The sequence below is a fragment of the Aquarana catesbeiana genome, linkage group LG05, assembly GCF_042186555.1.
Source record: "Aquarana catesbeiana isolate 2022-GZ linkage group LG05, ASM4218655v1, whole genome shotgun sequence".
In the NCBI taxonomy this organism is placed as follows: domain Eukaryota; kingdom Metazoa; phylum Chordata; class Amphibia; order Anura; family Ranidae; genus Aquarana; species Aquarana catesbeiana.
Window position 1 is genome coordinate 178,565,857 of NC_133328.1, and position 20,646 is coordinate 178,586,502.

At 38.9% G+C, this 20,646-nt stretch overlaps 1 protein-coding gene across 11 annotated transcripts in view; it reads right to left on the reverse strand.

Moving 5' to 3' along the window:
- The window catches only part of TRAK1 (trafficking kinesin protein 1), a 234,172-nt gene that overhangs the window by 9,752 nt on the left and 203,774 nt on the right, over positions 1-20,646 (reverse strand). For 6 of the 11 annotated variants that reach the window (XM_073630396.1, XM_073630387.1, XM_073630391.1 and 3 more), the window contains 2 exons: positions 13,565-13,894; positions 3,851-3,953 (listed from right to left, as the gene is read on the reverse strand). In XM_073630396.1, the coding sequence (XP_073486497.1) occupies positions 3,851-3,953; positions 13,565-13,894 (433 nt within the window). Of the gene's footprint in view, positions 1-1,448; positions 1,538-3,850; positions 3,954-13,564; positions 13,895-20,646 lie in introns of all 11 variants that reach the window. The other 5 variants (XM_073630393.1, XM_073630395.1, XM_073630389.1 and 2 more) reach the window with 3 other exon arrangements.

Sequence of the window (20,646 nt, forward strand, 5' to 3'; positions counted from 1 at the left end):
CGCCCAAAGGCGATATCCTCATTCCTTCTCACATGCACCTGATAGAATCTGGTGAATGTATGGACTGAAGACCAGGTTGCGGCCTTGCAGATTTGTGCCATAGACACTGGCGTAAAAACTGAGGTATCCCTGCAAGGGGAGGGATTATATAGGGGGTTGAACTTCCTGGTTAGGGTGTGCCAGTGTCCAATCACCAGTGATACCTATATAACCCATCAGTAATTACTGAGGCTCTGTGTTCCGTAATGTTCGAGAAAGAAACAAACACTAGAGGCCACTTCCATCTATGTGTAGTGATGTGTTAAAAAGTATAAAATACAATAAAAATGTACTTACTAGTTAAAAGTGGATCAAGGCTCATCATAAACCATGCCTGACAGCTGTACTTCCACCAACAGCTTCCCAGCCGAACTCTGCTTCAGCCAGCCACTCGCTTGTAGAGCTCTGCAGAATCATGGTGATCCTATGGAGGTCTATATAGGTTTATGACCTGCCTTGATCCACTTTTAACTAGTGAGTGCATTTTTATTGTCTTTTATTCTCTTTAATAAATCTCTACACCTAGATGGAGGCACCCTCTTGTATTTGTATACTGAATAGTATACAGATGTTCTGAGCCCAACCAGTAGCTAGTCTTGGGGATAAGTGTCTACTGTGAACCATTTTTGCCATTGATCACATAGTGAAATTTATTTTGTCAGCTCTGCACCAGCAGCGAAAGAAATTAACGTATTTTTTTCCAACTTTGTTAACTAATTTACTTGTAACAGGGACGTACAGTGGCTCAGTGGTTAGCAGCTCTACCTTGCAGCAGCACTAGGGTCATTGGTTTAAATCCCAACAATGACACGACCTGCATGGAGTTTGCAGGTTTTTCCTGTCCATGAGTGGGGTTCTTTTGGGTAATTTGGTTTCCTCCCACACTTTGAAAAAACAATGGTAGTTTAACTGGCTTCTGTCTAAATTGGCCCAAGTATACATGAAAGGGACTGATTGAGTGTCCAATATATGTAAAGTGTTGCGTACATTTAGTGTGATACATAAATACCTGTAATAAATGAACAAAATAAAAGTGAAAAAATGAGCCTATGCATGCAACGGAAAAAAAAGCTATGCCAAGTTAACAGGCAAGTTAATCAGTTATACACTCATGAAAATTACACATACTACATATGCAAAGTAAAATGTGTTTATTTTATTATTGTAAATTAAAATGCTAAGACAACTTTCCTTTAAAATTATTTTTCTTTTCTGTTAATAATAATTCAGTAGTTTAGTTGATGGGAATCAGTCTAGCAAGACAACATGCCAATGAACCTGTGAGCATTTTGGATTCTTAGTTGTGTTAGGACACTGTCAATCATTAAGGTTATCTTGTATCACACACACTGGCATCTCAACTTCTGTGTTTCAACAGTCAACAAACTCCACTAAGTAGTACTGCTCACCCCCTGTAATGCTCAGTCACAGAGTTTGCCCTATAGCTTCTCTTAGAAAAACCTGGTATAAAGTGCTTTCTTCCTCTCCATCAAATGACCTGTAAAGAACCACTTCTGGTTAGGCAGCTGCTAAGTTTACATTAACATACATTGGTGGTCTAAATCCACATTCTATTTCGTATTTGCAAGGATAAACAATATTCTATGCGTTAATCCTGTGTTACAGACAGTCGCTCAGTGTATTGTGTTCAAGCTCTCCCATAGATTTTAAATCAAGAGCAAATAAAAGTGCATGTAATGCCAAATGTTTTTCTCTACATTTTGGATAGAGCAGAGAATTCTTTAGAGCCTATACTACCCAATCATAATGTACCTAACCGTGACAGTTTTTCTGCATTTAGGAGAAATGAATTAGCTAGCCTATTAAGAAAGAATGGGTGTAATGCACCTCACTACATGGAAATTACTGATGAACCAGCCAAAATCTGCTATGTGGGTAGCCCTCCCTGTCACTCTCCTTTCACCAGATATCTTTCAATTAAAAAAAAACAAAAAACAACGAAGCCAAACAGAAAATTTTTAACCAAACTGTGACTACAATACAATAGGAGCAGAGCGAAATTCATCCATCCATGCTGTATAATGTAGATGGAGGAATCTGTTACGTTTATTTTGTCTTCTTTGAGGCTGGCGCTGAATGAAAAAAACATTTTAAGAGTGTATGGCCAGCTTTGGACCCATGTCAGTTTTTTTTTTGTCTGTGTCCCATCTGGGAGATTTTGCTTTACTTACTAACTTGGAGACATGGAAGCAAGAGAAGGTCTACTTAAAGAGAGGGGGAATTCCCTCTTTACTAGAACAGGTTTCCCCATTAGAAGATTTCCCCTCACTTCCAGTTTCTGTACCAGAGATAATCATCACCAGGACAAACAGAGAGAGAAGTATCACCAGTCGGCAAACATATACTAATAATCTGAGGTTTTTGTAGCTTCGAAGAAAAACATTCTCAAGCCCACTACCAAAATATATAGCTAGGAATGCCACCCAGAAATGCCAGTGTAAAAGTGTAGGACACCGCTCACCCAGCAAAATGCATGTGGATGTATGTGATGGCCTCAGCCAACGCTACTCCACTGGCCACACCCCCTTCAAAATGAAATATGATATAACAGAATTTTTTAGAAAAAGCTTCTTGGGTTTAATACTGCTTTAAAGTGGAACTTCTCTCTTAATCCTCATGCTGCTAGCATTAGTAAATAGATAGGAAAGTATATTAAATTCACCTTTTTTAAAGTTTTTTTGTTTTACATTTCTTCAGTTACTTCCTGGTTTCCATGCCTAGGCAAATAATGTTATACATCCCAGGAGTCTTCAGGAGGGGTTTTCTCAGCTATGTACACCTTCCTGCCTACATGCCTAAACTAAGGGAAGATGAATACTTAAAGGAGAAGTATAGCCAAAGCTTGTTTGGCTGTACTTCTCCTAGGGATCACAGGACTGCAGTTTGTTCTGAACTCCTGTGAACAGTTTTCATCAGACAGCAGGCTGAAGCCCACTGTCAACTGATGTCACAGAGCTGGTCCAGGCTTGGGCAAGATTGTGACATGCCTGGACAGGCACCCGGCTCAGCCTCTCAGCAAGCGACCCCCCCTTCACAGCCCAGTGCTCCAGTAAGCGAGGGGTGTGTGCAGAGCAGACAGCAGTGACTGACAGTCACCAGCTCTCTACTCAGGAAGCCCTGAGAACCAAGCGATCGGCAGCGGTTGATCGCTCAGTTCTCAGTGTTAGAGCCGGCAGGGGACAGGTGCGGCATTGAATCGATGCTACATCCACCTAGGTAAGTATGATTCGGGAAAAAAAACCCTCCATACTTGTCTTTTAAGATGGCCACTGGCAGAAATGCCGGGGGGGGGGGTTCAAAGTGATTTCTCAGAAAAATAAAGCATGGAGACATGGATGGGTGGGTGGGTTTGAATATTAAAAATTAATAAAATAGCGGTTTTTGATTTGTGGTGCTCAGATGCAGTATAGTTCTGATTTAATTATCTTAGAGACAGTTCAAGAATTTTTGTATGCCATCATAATTTTGTTATTTTTTGGCACAATAAAGGCTTTAATTGTTTATACAATTTTATTTTTTCCTAGTTTAATTTGATTTGCTTTTAGGTAATGTCCTAAGCTTTTTTGTAAAAAAAAAAAAAAAAAAAAATCTTTTATATTAGCAATAAAACTTGACAGAGGTTTAACCTTTTTACACTCTATCCAAAAATAAATAAAAAAAGAGGTTTGACTTTACATACACTTTAAGTCCCCTGCTTTGCCTGTACGGACTATCACTTTTCTCATGAAACAAAGATACACTTTTAGAAGAAAGTCAAACTAAGAGACCCTGTACAGAGGTGATAACTAACCTTGGAGTGACACGGGTGAGTTCATCAGATGGGTGCAAGATCCGACAAGTAGTAAATGTGAATGTAGAGTTGGTCTGAGACAAGCATTTCCCAGGGTGGTACACTAAATACAAGACAATAAGACATCTATTACTGATTTTTTTAGCAAACGCAAAGTCAAATCTTTAAAAGATGTAACAATTAAAAAAATAATTTTATGCTTATAATCAGACTGTAAGCACAAAAATATATTAATTACAAAACATGCATTCTTTGGAACTGCAAGTCCAAAATCAGCTGCAGTATAGGTGCTTTTTATCGTGATACAATTTCAGGGCTGATTAATACACTAATAGTTGGGGAAAGAACTTTTTTCATTGACACCAAATAGTTTATTCAATAAATCAGAGCAAATGGCACTGTATAACCAAGTGCTGTAACCCTTAGCAATCAACACAATTTTAATCAGATCCGTCCGCCTATAACCCTTTGATTTCTGAAAAAATGAAAAGGGTTAGTTTATGGAATTCCGAATATCAAAACCTAGCTTGATGGACAGTGGAAATTATTCTTTACTTGATTATTTTACCAGTACACTTTAAAAGTATAGTAATATTTGATTGCTATAGGGGACAAATCTTTTTCCCCAGGGTTAAAGTTGATTCCATCTTATCTGCAGCATGTATTGGATGCACCAATTATGTACAAGAACGTGGAAATTTACTCCTGATGTAATGAAAGGAAGGTAGGTAATACATTGCCATTAATGTTTTAAGTGGCTTGAAGCTAATTCCACTGTATATAAAGAGAGTAAAAGCTCATTTAAATAACAGACCATAATGCAGAAGCCAAAACAGAGCATAGAGGTTCTTTGGAAACTCATCAAGGCAAGTTTCTATGCAGTTGGGTATCCATAGGTAAAATATATCTAGTTTGAGTTAGGGGAGAACTAAATATTTTTTGCGTCCTGTCAATTATGGAATAGTAAAGACAAAGTGTGATTAGTGAGAAAAAGGAAAAACAGATTAGCAAAATTCTTTCCTGAATAATAATAGTTTAAATTATAACCTTAGACTTTTTAGTGGCAAAGATGCTGTCATCTTACTATAGTAAAAACAAAAGGGCTATAGTAGATATTATATTTATTTCAGGAAAGAAGTATGCTACATAGCATGTTTGCAATTTCTTTGTTCTACAGACCATTGAAGACATTTTCTGATACTTATTATTGCTCCCAAATTTTTAACCAATTCTTGATTAGATATAAAGGCTGCTAAAATTGGAGTCAAGCAAAGATTTTAGCATAGAAATGATAAGGTTGGAGGCTCCTTATAAAAGGTAGAGACTGAAAAGCGACAGTAAAGTAAGCGGGTAGCTTATGTATTTTTATTCAACAAACCTTTTCCCATGTTTTCAAGCTCTCTGAAGGGCACAACATCACATAACTGAAGCTGCAGGTTCAATAAGCATTTGTGGTTAGATGCTTGTATTTGAGATTACACATTTGTGACAAGCTCATACCAACATACAAAAAGAAAGGATTAACCCTGTAGCTATAACATCCTTAATTTTTAGCCCTTCTGCTTGCCTGAATTAGCCTACACCCCAGTCAAAACGTTCCTTTAGTTTTGAATAGCTTGGAGATGATTTTTTTTTTTGCAGTCCCCAGTCCAGGGGGCAAGAACATCCAGTGCCAAGCGTGAAGATGTCAGACTGTGCCCCCTTCTCTGTGATATGCCCTCACAATCGTCTTCTGAGACAAATCCAGGTGCCACCACAGCTGTCTCAGCATTACTGTGCAGCTCCAGGTCCAACAATCAGATTTCATGTGTACTTGGAAGTGCACAGTGACATTGTGGGGCGTGCCCCTGCTGCAAGTTTTCTGCCGGTCTCTTTACGCCGATTGTGAATAGCGCAGGACTGGCCAGAGGTAAAATTAAAGACAGGGCATGCATGCAGGTTTTGGACTGGGTACCTGGAGCCCACCAGGGGGAATTGGAATGGAGGCCCACTTCACAGGGTAGTAGATTGTGAGTGGGTGCATAAGAATGTAAAAATTCAGTCTGTACAGAGAAGAAAGAGGGTGTGTGTGTGTTTTAGAAACCTTGTCATTTACTTTATTGCACAGACTTAAATATATAGAATAAATATATAAATAAAAATATCTACATAACCTTTATTCAAAAACAACAAAAAATAATATATGTACAGTATCTCACAAAAGTGAGTACACCCCTCACATTTTTTGTAAATATTTTTTTTATATACACACACACACATATATATATATATATATATATATATATATATATATATATATATATATATATATATTATAGTCATGTGACAACACTGAAGAAATGACACTTTGCTACAATGTAAAGTAGCGAGTGTACAGCTTGTATAACAGTAAATTTGCTGTCCCCTCAAAATAACTCAACACACAGCCATTAATGTCTAAATTGCAGGCAACAAAAGTGAGTACACCCCTAAGTGAAAATGTCCAAATTGGGCCCAATTAGCCATTTTCCCTCCCCGGTGTCATGTGACTCGTTGGCGTTACAAGGTCTCAGGTGTGAATGGGGAGCAGGTGTGTTAAATTTGGAGTTATCGATCTCACTCTCTCCTACTGGTCACTGGAAGTTTAACATTGCACCTCATGGCAAAGAACTCTCTGAGGATCTGAAAAAATGGAAGGTGGAAGAGCACAAGATCTCGAACATCCACCAGCTCCGTGATGTCATCGTGGAGGAGTGGAAGAGGACTCCAGTGAAGCTCTGGTGAAGTCCATGCCCAAGAGGGTTAAGGCAGTGCTGGAAAATAACGGTAGCCACACTAAATATTGACACTTTGGGCCCAATTTGGACATTTTGACTTAGGGGTGTACTCACTTTTGTTGCCAGCGGTTTAGACATTAATGGCTGTGTTTTGAGTTATTTTGATGGGACAGCAAATTTACACTGTTATACAAGCTGTACACTCACTACTTTACATTGTAGCAAAGTGTAATTTCTTCAGTGTTATCACATGAAAAGATATAATAAAATATTAACAAAAATGTGAGGGGTGTACTCACTTTTGTGAGATAAATAAGTAGATAATTGCCTGCATGCATGTGATGAAAAGGGTGCAGCTCACCACATGGCATCACTTTCCCTCCCATACATGAAACTACTTCCTTTTTGTTCCAGCCCTATGTGTTCTTATTAGGGGAGGTGTTTTTTCTCCTCCTTTTCCACTGACAAGTAGTAACAGGAACAAGGGGAAAGTTTACCAGCAGGGCTGTATAAAGCAACAAACACATTTTCTAGCACAAATGTGGAAAGATTAAAGCCTTGTTCAGGTTTTGTACAGTGCCTTCCTCCCTTGCTCCCCTTAATTCTTCTCTAGGGATAATGAAGACACGCAGCAAGGAGATACCTCCCCAGTGGAGTCACAGTCAAATAAAAACATGACCAGGGGTTTACTTTTCCTCACTTCCTATTTAAAACTAGAAAAAAAAATCTGTCACGAGCTGGGTTTCAAAACATAGCATGAAGAAATACATTTTGAAAATCTAGTTTTGAGCACAGGATACAAAACAAATAGCCAGAAATTACTTCCCTGGGTCTAAAAAGATATGGCCACCTATCCGGTTTTCAATGCAGATAGACAGGCAGAACCTGGTATTGCTGATTTGGGGCTTGTTTGCATTGTCTTGCTTTTTGATACATTTTCCAGCAAAGGCAACAAAATGTCTATTAATGATGTGTTTGTATGTTGGTGTGTTGGGAAAAAATCCTACATGCTGCATTTTGGGTTCGTGGGCCTTCATTTTGCCACTCAAGTCCCAATACAATTCTTCCATAAAACTACTAGTAAGTGTAATATTGTGAGTCTCAAATACAAGACTCAAGGGTTCCATCACATTATAATGCAGTTTATAACATGCTTTGTCCATGTGTGAATATTCAGTGTATTTTTAAAAGGCAAATTAATTTGAATGGCAAAACTAAAAGCTATTTAAGTTAGAAAACTATGCAAATGTGGGCAAAGGATAGGGAAAATAAGGATGAAAATTACTCTTTGTGATATTACTCTGTTGATGGGATGTAAAAATGTCAGTGAAGTCAACAGTTTAGGGAAAGGTCTTCACATATGTTTAAAATCAAAGTTCTAAAGCAGAACTCTATTCAAACATATAAATACAATGTGTGCAGTTTTAGTGTGATGACACCAGGAGGCCAAGACTCTAGCTTTAGGGTCACCTCAACACCTGTCCATTGGACTGTGGTGCCTAGTTAAGTTGGCAGTATGATGTCAAAAGATCCTGATAACAAAGCTGACACCTCCACTTCCAGCTTGATTTTGATAAATTCAAAAACAGTGGAAAATTCAAAAACAGATTATGAAAAATTACAATAGTAGTACATAAAAAAATGTTTTTTTTTTAAATGAATACATTATGATGCTAAGAAAATTCTAGATAGTAGTTGGCTGGTTTCCTGCTTTATAATGCAAAGTATGCAGATATCAGTGCACTCTGGCCAGGCAAGTTAACAAATTATTATTATAGAATCTGAACCTTATTTAGCTCAATTAGCTATTGGTGTGATAATTGTTGCAAACACACTGATGCCTGGACAGCAAGGACATAACTAATGCTTGGAAAATACATGCATTTGTGCTTAAAAAGGCCCTTTTCACATGAGGTGTATTCCATTCTGATCAGCAGGGAATCAGCTCACAGATCTCCTGCTAATCAGAACAGAGCAGGCATGTGACACATCCATGTGTGCTCAGTTTCAGCAGAGCAGACATGAAGAGAGCCCGTTCTGCTCTATGGGCAGCTGAAAGTAAACTGAATCGGCTACCCTCCGGTCCGATCTGCCGACATAGATCTCCTTCCATTTTTTTTGGCAGACCCAACCTGATCTGAAGGTAGGCAGGTGTAAATGGACACAAGTCTGCATACTCCAGCCTGTCCATAGGGATAAATGGACCTTCTGATCAGGTCAATCTGAAAAACTAACAGGTGGATCCGATCGAGATGGCCATGTGAAAGGGGCCTTAGACTATCATCTGCCTAGATGTTGTGGAGTTAAAATAAATGTGTGTTGCAAATACAGAACAAAAAATTATCTTGGAAATGAATATAAGTATAAGAAATATATTACACTGAAAATATACAACATAAGTATAAGCAGTATAAACAAAAATTCAAACATGATTCAAGTATTCCAAAATCCCTTTAATTAGAGCATTAAGCTTTGCCCCATAAAATCTCATGGAATTTTTTTAACAAATCTGTACAAAAATAGTTTCCATTAGTGCAAAAAGATCATTTAGCAGTGCAAAACTATCCATGGTGAACCAGGTCCTATTTACAAAATTGTACAGTTTCTTTCTATAAAATTCAAGGGAAAAAGTGGCAGGACTCTTTTCAAAGAAAGCATTTTGAGTGCTGAAAATAAAATATCAACATTTAAAATGTTAACCCTGTACAGTGAAGTACAGCAATTCTTAACTATATACAAAAGTGCTGAGTATATTATACTATTGACACACTGAATTGTTACAATGTGTTGTCCCTGATAATGCCAAAGGCAGCAACACTGAATTGTTACAATGTGTTGTCCCTGATAATGCCAAAGGCAGTATCCTCAATTTTAAAATGCTCAAGTGTCAGGGTTTAAAGAGAACCAGCCATCAATGGGCTTGCTCAAGAATCTGGAGGTTGTTTTATATAGTATAACTATGCAGTATGACTTGGGAAATATTTATATTAGACCATTTGGTTTACTCCGTATTAGTCTACCATGGCCTTAATCAAATACTTTATCTTGAGTCAGGGGGTCAGAGGTCACCTAAAGTCTGACAGGCACTGCCTTACCAACTGCATGATCTCACAAACTGGCTGTTGAGAGGGACAGCTAATGTCAGATTTTAGGTGACTTTCAAAACTTTGACAAGCTGAAAAGTTACTCATTAGGACAGAAATTCATTTTACAAGATCTGGACTGATCATCCTAATCCTTCCATAAATGTAGGCACTAAACTGGACATGTAATGCATAAGCTTGTTATAGGCCACCAACTCAGTAAGCTGTAAAGCAAATATATGGATACCAGAACTAGTATTTCTAGTCTGACGGGTGCTCATGAATTGTCAGGCATAGCAGCCAAAGTAAGCAAAGGATTTTTAAGGGGACAAATAAAAATCACTCATCAGTAAGCCTGCACAGTCATAAGAAAATGAAAAACCTAGGGGCATATTTATAAAGCAGCAAATGTGAAATTCAGAAAACATTCTCTGTAGGTGAATCTTCCCAGTGCATGTGTTTAAAAATGACAATTCCCCAGAGAAAGTTTGGCAAAATCAACAGATGTTGCTTTATAAATAAGACCCCTTAATATTCAAATTCTTTCATAAGTCTAGTAACAGTTGGTACTCCATCGCATAACCTTCAACCCCACATCTACAGAAAATCTGATATTGCAAGAAAGAGCCTTCAGTCATGTGCAGGTTTGTTAATATCCATTGCGACCAACATCAATGAATTGTTACAAATTAATTTTCAGTTAAGGAGAATCTGTAGACTTATGGAACATTAAAATAAATTCTACTGTGAGATATTTGTAGGCTGTCAGTGCTAAACTCCTACAAAAGCTAGCTGCTCTACTATCCCTGGAGCAATATGTCTCACACTACAGACCCAGGACACATATACAGCCTGCGAAATCAATTACTAGTTTGTATACTTGTTCAGAGTGTTGAAGCCTCAGACGACATAGAGCACAGATAGACAACCTTGGCACTTCAGTTGTTGTGGAACTACAAGTCCCATGAAGCATTGCAAGGCTCAGACAGCCACCAATGTGGTGCCCAGAAACATGATGGGATTTGTGGTTTCATTCAGCCTTAAGTGCTAAGGTTGCCTACCCCTGGTATAGAGCTTTTCTGGTACGGTTAATAATCCTGCAAAGCAGCCTATGCCTTTCATTTTGCTATTTTCTTTCTAATTTGATACAGATGTATGCGTTCATAAATGATAATGGTTCTCATTGCCTGCCCATTCGCACTACAAGTGTATGGTTATTACAATCAGCTAAAGAATAGCTTAACATACCAGTTACTGCATGGCCAGACCAATAGCCAGTCTATACAAACCCTCTGGGGAAAGGACAACGTTTGAACATTTCTCAGTGAATAAAGTTAAGAACATCATAGTCTGTCACGCAATACCAAATTCCTTATAAAGGTGGAGTTATACATTAATAAGTCACTATAAAAGTGTCCAAACTCTTATAAATGATGTGAAATGCTGTGCAAAATTACTATAAGTCAAACAGGAATAAATTAAGTCTTCCTGTCTATAAAACACTGCATGTGTACTGATATAGCTATAATTACATACTTATAATATTTACTTGCCTGCAAATAAAAAAATGTACATGATCATATCCTCATAAATAGAATAGCCCTTGTCTAATAATTCTGAACAGAAGCCAAATAAATGACTTGCAAGCCTCCATAAGATGGCAGTATAACCTTACTTGTGGGAGCATTAGACATTTACCATATTAACCACCAGCACATCTTTCCTACCAGTTTTATCACCATACATATATGTCTCTTTGCCTACAACTAACAGTTGTCCTTTATTCTTATCCAGTATAAAACTGCACAAGCTTATAAACCAAAATAAACCACCTAATCCACTGTTGCTGCTCTAAAACTTTGTTTCGTGTTAAAGGGCACCTGGAATGATAGAGATATGGGAGCTACCACTGTGGTAACATATTTGCTCTGTGTCAATGGCTCAGTAAGTGAAGTCCAGATTAGGATGACAGCTTTAAAATGCTGGACCAGTGGCAGCTGCCATTTTTCTGTCCTCACAAATTCCATTTAAACAGCTACTCCATATGGTAGATTTTCATTGAGATGCTGTTTTAGCCTCTTTCTGACCAAGTCGGGAGTAAGTTGTTACATTTTAACAGCTTTCTAGTAAAGCTTGCCACAGGATCAGGAAACGGTAAGATGAACATTCAGGTCATATCTAGCATGTATCCATGGGTGAGGAGCAACAGTTGTTGATACCCTTGTTCCTGAGGAAGTGCAAAGACAAATTCTGCCCTACTATAAATAATGGCAAAGTGCTTTTTACAGCAAGGGACGGTTGGCTCCCATGTAATAGGGTACTCTACACAATGTGCAGGATTTTCATTAATTTGATTGTGCATGGCTGTAATAACGACAAAAGAGCGAGCAACTGTAAGTGCTGCTATATCTATTCAATAAACAGCTAATCGGTTTGTGAAATACCAGATTTCCTAAACTTGTCCTATCACTTTCTAAATGGAGATCTGTAGGCTATGACTTTGCGAAGCTGCCCACAAACAAAATATCTCATGTCACCTTAACAGACTGAAATTTCTGTTACTAACTGCTTTAATTATTGTTTAAATCAAAGCAGTTGTAAATACAGTGTTACATTTCTTGAAAACGCATAATTAAAATCTCATATCTAGCCCTGGACTGATGACTGGAAAAGGCAACTGTCAATAAGATGTTAATCTCATGCTACTAAGCAGTTAATAAAATGTGTGGCTTAGCCCTTATAAATACACACCTGCAATTTGAAGAAAGTGCTTTACATCCCATACCTGGCAAAATACCTGAGTAAGAAGCCACAGCTGGAAGCCATCATCTGACTTTGGCTGCATACAAGTTCCAAGGCAGTGATATCACTTGACATTGAATAGGTTTTCAGCTTCATTATCCAAGAACTACTATGCAGCCCAGAGGTCAAACACTGAAACCATCTGAGGCAGGTTCTCTTTAAATGAATCCAGCACTAAGAAAGTGAGAAGGCTGCAATTGCTGAGCTCATTATGACTGCATATGCTAGTTTTGTCTGTCATGCTGAATCCACTTTCTGAGCACTTTCTGAATCAATAACCTAAAACATACATCTGCAGATCAGCAATTTTGACTTCACTGTGATCTTCCAGTTCCTAACACTTGTTCCAGGCCTGCGACTTGGAAAGTACTGATATCAGAGAGCCCCTGGCATTCTAGAATGATCAGCAATGTCAGCCTTATTTTATAAAGTTTCCTCTAATATTTGATGGTTAAACTATGCTTGAAATTTTTATCTCTCGCTACATAGCAATTTAAGTAGTTAAATGGTCATTTATGATTTAGGACTTAAAAAAATGTTTTAATTCTGATTGAGTACCACTGGTATGTTGATTTCTTAAACCCTATGGGAACTCTGCTTGAAAGAATAATCTATTATAGTTTCCATCATTCTGGGGGTAGGCTTTAGCTTCTGACATTATAACGAGTTTAACAACACAGTGCAGATTTCATTGTAAACTTTGTGACCAACACCCTGATGTTTCTGAAGGAAGCAAATATTAAACCACGCATCATTTTCATTAAAAAGACTACTCAGTCAACAAAGGTTTTTGAAATACATGGCACCCGATTTGTGAAAATGTTAAATGTTCATTTGCAAGCCTCATTCTTTTAGCAGCCTTTATACACAAAAATGTGGTCCTAGCAAAATGTATATAAATACAACTAGTGGGATATGCTAAAATGAGAGAATAATGGTTTAATACTAAGGAGATCACTTTTTGAATGCAGTGAAACTCTTGCGGATGTGTTGTGGTGTAGAGGTGAAAATGGCCCAATATGCAATATCCTGTAAAGATGTCCATTTTACAGGACGTAAGGAGGATCCCTCACCAGACCCCTCATCATCGTCTGTCGCGGGCTCTTGCAAGTCCTCAGGGGCAGCATGAGAATGGCTTGGACAATTCTTGCTGCCAGACACAGTCACTTGTGCTTGAGACCTCTCACCTGAGGTCTCTGAATGATGGACGGGACTCGAGGTAGTTAAGCTCTTGTAAGGAATGTCACCTGTCTCATCTTCTTCATAGTCAGTGAAGCAGTACACTTCCTCCTGGTCCAGATCTAAGGTTCGGAAGCCTTTGGTAACAACTCCAGGCCTAGGATCCAGGATTCCTCCAAGATGTGGTTGTGCCAACTGCTGCCACTGATGTAAAGTTGCTGATCCTGGAAAGGCAGGAAAATTGGCGTTCAGTTACAAATAAACTTTATAGTAATATAGCTTACAACAATAAAAAAAGCAACAATGATCTAATGGTAAGCCTTGCACCAATTATAACAAGGCTTCATTACAGTTCCTCAGTAACTGAGCAAATTCATGGCTATGTTTATCAATCTCCACTCTGCAATGAGTCCAGCTAAAGAGTGGGATTACCAAAATACAGACAATAAAGTAGTTATAAATACAATTATATATACTGGTTTTAATAAACATTGCTTAGATCAGTTGGTCTATATTCTAAACCAGCCATTTTCAACTAGGGTTCCTTTAGAGGTTCCTAGGAGTTCCTTTGAGCAGTGGCTGACTGACCTCCCATTTAATGGCACCTTGCAAAATCCTGGGGCCAATGCCATTTGTCAGAGGCGGCTGTATGACGCCAGTGATCTGTCAGTAAGGGTAGCGTTCTGACCACCACTGTAAAGGGGCATTCTTCCCACTGGTCACCAACGTAAGGGGCATTTTTCTCATGGACACCCAATGAAATAGTTTTAGCAGGGATTCCCTCAGACCTGAAAACTACATTTTTGGGGTTCCTTTGGGGGTAAAATTGGTTGAGAATGGCTATTCTAAACCAACCCATATGAAAATGGGTTTTACAACAATCCACCATGAAAGCTAAAGCATATGTGTAGTTGAAACATTTTATAACAATCCACCATGAAAGCTAAAGCATATGTGTAGTTGAAACATTTTATTTTTAGTTTTATATAGAATAGGGAATGTTTTTAGCCAGAGTAGAAAGAGAATAAAATCCCTGTTCGAGTACGATTTACTGCTGTGTCCTTGTATGTAGATTTCCCTTTACTTTTTGTCCAACAGACACAACTGGGAGTGAAAAGAAACCAAAGTTAGGGGAATTCCTTTCTTATACTGGGGGGATTAACCAAAGCTGAAGAACTCAAATTCTGGTGCAGCTGTACATGGTAGTCAATCAGCTTCTAACTTTAGCTTGTTCAATTAAGCTTTGACAATAAGCCCACGTTCACATTGGGCCAATTTGGCATGCGATTTGACATGTTAAATCGCATGCCAAATCGGCGGCTTTTGCTGGTAATGGCACCATCCAAATCGGTGTGATGCTGACATCAGCTTTTGCACTCTTCAGTTTTAGTAAATCCTCCTCACAGTGTTATCTGAACAGGTGTACTTATTGGAAGATCTCCCGACATATCTAAAATTTAGGATTTCTTATCTCATGCTATTTGAGGGATAATGGTCACCAGGACTCATAGGGGGGTAAAATCTACCGTTCGGAGACACACAAACAGTAAAAAAAAAGACTAACAGGAGTTCTAATCCTTTCCTGCTATATCTGAAAAAAAAAAAAAAGTTTTGACTAGACCTTAAAGCGGAGTTCAAACCTCATTTATTATTATTATTTTTTAAATACCCACGTTATAAAATGCAATGTCATTTGTCTATAATGCATGTATTTGTTTATAGTTATCTTTCCCTTCCCTGGCGAGTGCACTCCCATCTTCCCTGTGGGCATTTGAAGCCCACTAGTAGTTTCTTTCTGGATAAGGTGCTGCTGGCTACCCAGCATGCACCTCCCTATCTTGCGCATGCACATAAAAGCACAAAGCGTGGTGCAAATATTGTTGTTCAGGTTGCCACGGCAACGGTGGTGTCGGAGTAAGTTCACGCCACGTTATGGCAACCTGTCACTCAGTACTTAAACCAACCTCAATTGCCACTCTAGCCGCCTCCACTGGTCACTGCTCCACAGATGCTAGGGTAACAATGGCAACAACAGCCTGGTTAACTTTTTTAAAGATGCCACTTATCGCCGGCTTGCATTGCATCATTTCCTCTTAGGAAATAACACAATGCTTCCAGCCTGTGATGCTCATTGACTCCTGGGATTGATGACAAGCATCTTCTTAGGAGCCATTGTGTGGTCAGAAATGACCTACCTCGCTGCTGCGAGGTACACAGGAAGAGAAGAATTATACCATCAAAAACAAGGTAAATCAACCAAAAAAAAAAAAAAAATACCCAATACTTTTTTCCCATGCAATCATTGCCTAGATTGCGCAAAGTCTTTAATGTGGGTGGTACTCCACTTTAAGAAATAATTTACAAATACTTAATAAAAAGGGCATCCGATGTTTATATCAAACTCAATTATAACATTGATATACAGTAAATATAAATGACAATTTCCAATCAATCTGATACAGTATAGCTTAGGGCTTGTTCACACTGAACATGTTACTATGTAGGGCCTCTTCACACCAATGAGTTGCAGTGCAAAGTAAACAAAAACTCCTGTAGGCTGTATTTTGGTTGTCACAACCTTCATTTTACCATGTAAGTCTAATTGAAAGAAACCTTTAAAGCGAAACTAAACTTCACTGCTGGTGCTCAGGAATTTTTCATACTTTTCAAGTTGAATATTTGCACATTATGGCTGACTTAGAAATGTGCCCTTCCAGCATTGTGACAGCCACGGTCTTCCTTGTTGTTTAGTCACTGCCAATGACATGTTTGCCTGGTCTTCAATTGGGCTTGACGCCTTCAGCCATCATGACTAGCCACGGTGACATAACTTCCACATATGCACACAGGAGTTGCTTCATCCCCTGATCTAGAGTGCCACTTGTGTTTCTTCCAATTTAAAAACCACACACAGTGGTAAGCATAATTAAGTTTCTGTTATATATCTAACAATATTTCTAACCATAATGTTAGAAATACAGTAACATAATTTTCCTGACAACACAGATATGTCAGTGGAATATGGTGATGCAAATGATTTACAGCAACATCATTACATGAATACTAAAATATCAAAACCAAAGTGAAAGTAAGCTAAAAATAACCATAAATGAAGGGATAGTTTTAAAAATGTGTCCAGATTTTGGATTATAATTAGTCATCGTTTTATATCAGTTTATGAAAATCTAAAATTAAAGCAGACGGACTATTAAAGTGTTTGTAAAGGTTCAATTTTTTTTCTATTAAAAAAAAAAAACATGTTATGCTTACTGTACCTGCTCTGTGCAAACATTTTGCTCAGAGCAGCCCCGATGCTCCTCTTCTTGAGTCACCTACTTGTGCTCCTGGCCCCTCGCCCTGCTGAGTGGCCCCAAAGCAAGCAGGCTCCTTGTGTGTGATCGCTCCCAAGCTGCCTATGTGCGTCTATGCAACATACACATCGTGACTCAGCCTCACCTCCCGCTGCTGTGTCTCAGCCAATGAGAAGGGAGAGACCCAGGAGAGCTTCTGCTTTCGAACGCATTGCTGGATTGTGCCACCTGTATGCAAGAGCCCTAATACATTGCTTTTCCATGTGACACATCAGAAGGATGTAACCACACACTTAAAAGGAGAGTATTATATATTTCCAAGCAAGCATATTTTGAGTTGTTATAACATCACAGATTACCGAAATGAAAAGTGAACAAAGCATATCCTCATATAGTTTATACTTGCCTCGGTCCATCTCACCCAGAGTGGATCCTGCTCTCTCCTTCCTCTGCTATCTGCATAAGTCACTTATGTTTTCCCTACACTAGGTAAATCATGGTGACACCCCCCCTCCAGCACACAGAAGGTGACTGATAGCCTCAGATACGCATGTTTCTCTATGAGACTGTGTAGAAGGGGGTCTGTCCATTCCCTCCACTCAGGTCTCAGATTATACTTAGCTTTGCATTATAAGGCAAAATAGTGCAGCACTTTTGTCTTATATTATTTTCAAGTTTTATATTAAAAACACTGTGCCGGTGTTCTATCCAATAGTGCCCACCGTTGAAAAGTGCCTGCGCATTCGCAGTACAGAAGGGCACTCCAGCTGACTTCCCAATCAGCTGGCGTTACGCCACCATATCGCATGCGCACATCATAGGAGGCATTTTTCGACGGGTTATACCATTTGACAGGCACAATTGAAAGCTATGCAAACAGCGGAGGGAGACCGTAGTTTATACAGTGCCTTGAAAAAGTATTCATACTCCTTGAAATTTTCCACATTTTGTCATGTTACAACCAAAACCGTAAATGTATTTTATTGGGATTTGATGTGAAAGACCAACACAAAGTAGCACATAATTGTGAAGTGGAAGGAAAATGATAAATGTTTTTTCAAATTTTTTACAAATAAATATCTAAAAAATTTTGGCGCACATTTATATTCAGCTCCCTTTACCCTGATACCTCTAACTAAAATCTAGTGGAACCAATTGCCTTCACCTAAATAGTAAATAGAGTCCACCTGTGTGTAATTTAATCTCAGTATAAATACAGCTGTTCTGCAATGCCCTCAGAAGTTTGTTAGAGAACCTTGGTGAACAAACAGCATAATGCAAGCCAAGGAACACACCAGGCAGGTCAGGGATAATGTTGTGAAGAAGTTTAAAGCAGGGTTAGATTATAAAAAAAATCCCAAGCTTTGAACATCTCACGGAGCACTGTTCAATCCATCATCCGAAAATGGAATGATTATGACACAACTGCAAACCTACCAAGACATGGCCGTCCACCTAAACTGACAGGCTGGACAAGGAGAGCATTAATCAGAGAAGCAGCCAAGAGGCCATGGTAACTCTGGAGGAGCTGCCGAGATCCACAGCTCAGGTGGGAGAATCTGTCCACAGGACAACTGTTAGTCATGCACTTCACAAATCTGGCCTTTATGGAAGAGTGGCAAGAAGAAAGCCATTGCTGAAAGAAAGCCATAAGAACTTTTGTTTGCAAGAAGCCATGTGGAAGAAGGTGCTCTGCGCAGATGAGACCAAAATTGAACTTTTTGGCCTAAAAGCAAAACGCTATGTGTGGTGGAAAATTAACACTGCACATCACCCTGAACACACTATCCCCACTGTGAAACATGGTGGTGGCAACATTATAATGTGGGGATGCTTTTCTTCAGCAAGGACAGGGAAGTTGGTCAGAGTTGATAGAAAGATGGATGGAGAAAAATACAGGGCAATCTTAGAAGAGAACCTGTTACAGTATGCCAAAGACTTGAGACTGGAGCGGAGGTTCACTTTCCAGCAAGACAACGATCCCAAACATACAGCCAGAGCTACAATTGAATGGTTTAGATCAAAGCATATTCATGTGTTAGAATGGCCCAGTCAAAGTCCAGACCTGAATCTAATTAAGAATCTGTGGCAAGACTTCAAAATTGCTGTTCACAGACGCTCCCCAACTAATCAGAGGTGCAAAGCTGGTAGAGACATAACCAAAAAGACTTGCAGCTGTAATTACATTAAAAGGTGGTTCTACAAAGTATTGACTCAGGGGGCTGAATACAAATGCGCGCCACACTTTTCATATATTTATTTGTAAAAAATTTTGAAAACCATTTATCATTTTCCTTCCACTTCACTATTATGTGCCACTTTGTGTAGTTCTATCACATAAAATCCCAATAAAATACATTTATGTTTTTGGTTGTAACATGACAAAATGTGGAAGATTTCAAGGGGTATGAACACTTTTTCAAGACACTGTACTGTCTATTTTTCCCATATCCAGGATTTTTAGTCGTTGAATGAAAAAAAAAAAAATAGGCCTCCCCTCATGCACACTGGGCATTTAGCCCTGGTGCATGGGGCTCCGGTGTTTATTGCGGGTGAATGGCATAAGTGTTCCGAACAGCCCCATTGTCAGCAACCAGTCAAAATTCAAGAGAAATACCTGAAACACAAGAAGTCTGTATTCCAGACATTCATCCCTTGGCACATACTGCTCATTCACACTGCTAAGTGTATTGTACAGCCCCAATAGCTGTCAGACTCTCAGAGTTTGACTGGCTGTCGACAGCGGGGCCAGTGTCCTCCGCTCACTGCTAAACACTGAAGCCCTGTGGATAAAAGTATAAACAAATAATATATTTCTTGCCTAAAAACATGCATAAACAGAAAAGACACAACCTCAGTTTACATTAATTTATGTCCACATAAATGGAAAAGGACGCAAATCTTTTCATTATTTTTCTGCAGACATAAATGGACTTGCACATAAGGTAAACAGGCATACAGTTTGGATCCTTCTGAAAAACTGACAGAATGAATGCTCATTTGAAAGGGCCTAAAGTAGGCCATACATGGATTGAAATTTGTCAGGTTCAGCAGGGACCAGTCAAATTTAATTCCAGGTATGGGCAGGTTGGTTGTACAGAAGTCGATGAACTGACCAACTTCCTAAAAACCAGCCTGGATTTTCCCTGCTCGATCAGTGCCGCAGGTTAATGCCAGCAGTGCTGATCAGCATATTCTTATGGTGGGGAAGTCCCCCAGCTATCAGAATGCAATACCTCAGCGAGAAGGATTCCCCCATCAAGTGTGTGGATGGAGGAATCAAGTCAGCATTTTTTGTTTAACGCTTTGGTTGATCAAAAGAAGAAGACTAATATATGGGTTACTTAAGAGTGTTGCCCAATGCCACCAAGTGGTGTTTCAATGACAGGTAAAACTTAGAAATAAAATTAGTTCTAAGAAAAGACGCGGATCATATGCCCTAAAGCACACAAAAGAGGGCGATGAAAAGTAAGCAGGAATCATTTGTCTTCAGCGCCTTTTCACACTTTGACACAGCTACACACCAAAATACCACCCTCTCCCCCTTTTCTCAACACGACACAATACATGTGTTTTTTACATGTATGTGTCATGGTGTGTTAAAGACTAGGTGTGTTATTTATGCATGGCTGCACAATGAGGGCCCATTACAAATTACCGGGTAA